Raw genomic sequence first — 4,608 nt, forward strand, 5'->3', positions numbered from 1 at the left:
GACGTCAGCCCTGGGGCGGACGAAAAAAGGGAGCGGATGGTCATGCGGCGAAACCGGGGCGAGGATGCGCCGCGCCGGCCTATAGTGTGCCGGCGATAGGCGCGCCGGCATAATTCATTTATTATTGTTTTTTTTATTTTCGACATTTTTAGTAGGAGATGGGGAGATTGGAGAAGGAAGGAGGAGGAGGAAGGAAGGAGTAGGTAGTGCACGTTTTTGGAGAGAGAAAGAGGGGTAGTACACGTTTGTACCTATTTTTATACATCTTTTTTATTCGGTTCCAATTGTTTACTAATATTCGGTCCCAATTACCTCATTTTTTAATTATTTACATTCCGATAATTTAATTATAATTGATTTAAAATAAACGAAAAAAATTAAAATAATTGGTTATAAAATTTCGGAGCTATTGGAAGTGTCTGCCTATAGTGGCGGAAACCTTTTTTTGGGCGCGGACAATAAAACTGGAGCTGTGGACAAAAAATGGGGCGGGGCTATTGGGAGCGTCCGCGGATACTCTTATACGCAAAGACTAATCCTAAGAAGTAACGGTCAGTGGTGGGGTTGGGCAGTGGTCACCCATTTTCCCATTTTTCAATTCGGACCACCTTGACACTTATTAACTGGACTTGGTCACCCATTTTCCAATTTGGACCACCTTGACACATTAGAACCTCTCCTTTTATATATATACTTCCGCCGTTCTCTCATAGTTCAGTCATTTATCCATTTCAAGAAGTTCTCTCATAGTTGAGTCATTTTCATATATAACTTAACTTTTTTCTCTTTCTTACTTTACTCTCTCTTATTTTATTCTCTCTACTTTATTCACTTTCTACTTTATTTTCTCTACTTTTTTCTCTCCTTTTTTCTCTCGATTAATTTTTTTATCTATTTATTTAACACACTCAACACCCCTTTCTTAAACTTCGTGCCGAAAAGTTTCACTTCAACTATAAAGGAACGGAGGGAGTATATTAGTATTCATTTACATACCCACAATTGTTATACTACCAAATAGAACTGTACATGAAACCATCCATGGAGAATTACTTGTTTTACGTTGGTGTTTTAATGTTGATATCAAACTACGTTTCCCTCACCTCTTCCACACCACTCTTCAATCTCACCACTGATCAATACGCTCTCACTGTCTTAAAAAGCTCCATTGTTTTCGACCCTAATGCAATCTTGCATAAAAATTGGTCAATTCACACTCCCATTTGTGGATGGATTGGTGTCTCTTGTGGCACCAAACACCAAAGGGTTACTGCCCTTGACCTCTCGAACTTCGAGCTCCAAGGCACCATCCCTCCACATCTTGGAAACTTAACGTTTCTTCGAGTTTTAGACATCAGCTCCAACAGTTTCACGGGCATCTTACCATCTGAGCTGTCTAAGTTGCGACGTTTAGAAGATATAAACGCCGCAGCTAACAACTTCACCGGAGGGATACCATCGTGGTTCGGAGCCTTATCCCAGCTCCAAGACATGGATTTGTCGAACAACGGATTCTCAGGAAGAATCCCTTCTTCTATATTCAATATTTCGAGGCTTCAGAGTCTGAATATGAGCTTCAATATTCTCGATGGAAACATTTCTGAGGAGATTGGTGGCCTTTCTTCACTGAAAAAAGTTAGTTTTGAAAGAAATCAGTTGAGGGGCTCCATACCATATGCTATCTTCAACATTTCTTCGTTGATTTTACTCGATTTTGGACATAATATGCTATCAGGAAAGCTCCCAAACAACATATGCAGTAATACTCCAAGGTTAAGAGAATTCACTGTCCTTAGGAACCAACTTGATGGGGAAATTCCAAGAAATATAGGCAAATGCAAAGAGCTTCAGATTCTGCAATTGCAAGTCAATAATTTCAGCGGAGAAATCCCGAGTGAAATTGGAAGTTTGACGATGCTCACGGATTTGTACCTATGGAGAAACCAATTCAAAGGTATATCATCTTGCAATTAATTCTTCTTTTAGTTTACTTGATAAAATTTGATGGCCAATTCATGGATATCGATTGGTGATTAAATTTGATGATTTCAGGTAGAATACCAAAGCAAATTGGGAACCTCACTTCTCTAACAGCGCTCTACCTTGAGTCTAATCACTTGACAGGCATGTTTTCTAACTCAACTTCGATTGAACACAAAAAATAATCTTGGCTTAATAAATGCAATCTTGTTTTATGAATTTAATTTCTGTTAGTATGCTTTGAATCTGTTGTTTGTCGCTAGCCAGACGGGGTTTAATTGTCTTATTGTCTTAGGCCTTAATTGTCTTATTGAGCCTAGCCCGTAGTCTGTATGCATATTTATATAGAAGTAGGACGCATAACTCTGTAATCTGAAAAACAATCTGAATACAATCTGTTTTCCCTGCCCATGGACGTAGTCAACACAATACTGGTGAACCACGTAAATCTGTGTCTTGTTTATCTCGATTACACAATTACTCTATTCTGTCACAATAGTTTCCTTCTTTTATCAACATATATGGAGTATTAGTTTTCTGTTTTTTTTAATTACAGTTCACTTAACCTAAACTTTTGCTTTGAGCTATTAAATGTACGATATATGACTAGAAGGCCAATTCTATGGAGTGAGATGAGCGATCACCAAAAAGTGTTTATGGCAGGTGAATTGCCAGAAGAGCTTTCTAATTTGGCAGCCTTGCGTTTTCTCATTTCGGGCAATAATTCTTTATCCGGTGTGATGGATCCGCGAATTTCTGATGTTAGTAAATGCTGGTAGAGAAAGAAGACTACGACACACAGAATTTACGTGGTTCGATTTACTGAAGTAAATCTACGTCCACGGGAAGAAGGGAGGGCAAGATTGTATTGCTTGATCTGGGATTTACAGCTTACAACACAGACTTGCTATATGATATCGTATCTCTAGAGAGCTTAACCTTTTTCTATCTGATCTAAGTTCTATTTATACATTGAACTAAGGTCGTGGTTTGCAGCCCCACTAACAAGATCGTGGGTGAGCAATAACTGCTCAATAACTGCTTCGTACCACTAAATAGATCGTGGGTATAGCGGAGGTCGTGGAGGCCTTTCATGAGTCCACTAACTCCTAGTTCGGTCGAATGCTGAGACCGAACTGCTGGACTTTACCGATCAGCTCTTGCCGATCTGAGAGGAGAGCTTGACTGGTCGGCTTTTACCGAGCTGTAGGCTGTGTCCGAACTCTTTGGTCGTGCCGAACTCTTTGGTGCCGAACAGATACTCTTTCTTGGGCTCTGGGCTGATGGGCCGTCACTGTTATTGGGCTTGCCATTAGGGTTTAGTTCGTACCCCATCACTACCCCCCCCGAAAAGCGAAGTGAATCACTTCGGCGAGGTGAGTCACTTCGGCATTCTGGATAATGGTAAGGGGGAGGCTGACGTCAGGGGACATGCCTTGCGCGTGCCTGCATTAAATGCGACAGTAAAATCCGGCCGTTGAATCCTGAAAAGGTGGGATTCGAAACGGCGCAACGATCTCGAAATCTTTCCCGAATCTGATAAATATGCTCTTTCTTCCTCATTTGAACACCTTTGCTGTTGCGTCTTCTATACTCTCTCTTTCTCGAGAAATTTTCTTCCGCTTTCAAGAGCTTCTTCAGACTTTCTTCACCTCCAAAAAGTAAGAAAAATGTCTTCTTCTTCTTCGGAGTCGGGTAGCGGTAGGAAAGGGGATAAGGGGTCTTCTGGCCGGAAAGAGTCCGGGGAGAAGACCGTAGAGTATTTCCATAGTATTTTGAGTAAGGATACTGTGATATCCCTACCCGAAAAATACTTTTTTCCTGGGGGGAAGGCGGTGGTACCTGACGGTGATCATAGGGCTGACTCCCCGCCGGAGGGGTACGCCACCGTGTACGAGGCCTGCTTAGAATGCGGGCTTCGTTTCCCCCTCCCTTCTGCCTTTATAGATTTACTAGATTTTTTTCAGCTTCCTTTAGGCCAAGTGACTCCGAACTCTTGGAGGCACTTGTCGGCCTTCGCTGCCGAACTCCGTAGGTTAGGAAGTGATTTGTCTTTGAAGGCGATCCTTAAATTCTTTCAATTTAAGAGGAAGGGGTCTTGGTTTTACTTGATCCCTTTACAGCCCTTTAGGGCCTTTTGTAAAACGAAGTGGCCGAAGTGGCAAAATCGCTTCTTCTACTATGATAGGACCGCGGCTCCTAGTTTTCCCTGGAGAGGGCCGGAGTCCGTTATCCGTCATCCTCGGCCTGAACCGTTGGACGAGCTCGATGGCGAGCTCAACAAGATTCCCATAGTTAGGAAACAATACACGGAGTCTGAGCTCGTCAAGGGCGACGTCGTGTTCGACATCTCGTCTTCGGACGAAGAGGCCGAGGGTGAGGATTTCTCTTTATCTTTATGCTCTACTGCTTTAACGAAGAAAATCTGACTTTGCTTTCTTGCTTTTTGGCAGTGTACATGCTGAATAAGGCTAGCCGCAAATCTTCGGAGTCCAAGGAGCCGGAGAGGCCGAAAACCACCAGCTCGGCGTCTGATGCCGAGAGGACTCCGAAAAGGCAAAAAACCTCTTCGGATCCGAAGAAGCCGGAGTCGACTTCGGCAAAGGGGAAGGGGAAGGCCCAGAAGCC

The 4,608-nt window shown here is 42.8% G+C and overlaps 1 protein-coding gene across 1 annotated transcript; it reads left to right on the plus strand.

Annotated features, from left to right (window-relative positions):
* Positions 1-1,041: 1,041 nt before the first annotated feature.
* LOC121780088 (LRR receptor-like serine/threonine-protein kinase FLS2) lies at positions 1,042-2,759 on the plus strand. The gene is made up of 3 exons (XM_042177609.1): positions 1,042-1,954; positions 2,053-2,124; positions 2,644-2,759. The coding sequence occupies exons 1-3, from the start codon at positions 1,042-1,044 to the stop codon at positions 2,757-2,759; spliced, it is 1,101 nt and encodes a 366-aa protein (XP_042033543.1).
* The last annotated feature ends 1,849 nt before the right edge of the window (positions 2,760-4,608 follow it).

This window comes from Salvia splendens, chromosome 19 (genome assembly GCF_004379255.2).
Source record: "Salvia splendens isolate huo1 chromosome 19, SspV2, whole genome shotgun sequence".
NCBI classification, from domain to species: Eukaryota; Viridiplantae; Streptophyta; class Magnoliopsida; order Lamiales; family Lamiaceae; genus Salvia; species Salvia splendens.

What these genes read in the sequence shown, in the direction of transcription:
- LOC121780088 (XM_042177609.1), top strand. Translation starts at nt 1,042, where the DNA reads ATGGAGAATTACTTGTTTTACGTTGGTGTTTTAATGTTGATATCAAAC. An exon ending in ATGGAGAAACCAATTCAAAG is followed by an intron (nt 1,955 to 2,052) that starts GTATATCATCTT and finishes TGATGATTTCAG; the next exon opens with GTAGAATACCAAAGCAAATT. An exon ending in TGAGTCTAATCACTTGACAG is followed by an intron (nt 2,125 to 2,643) that starts GCATGTTTTCTA and finishes TGTTTATGGCAG; the next exon opens with GTGAATTGCCAGAAGAGCTT.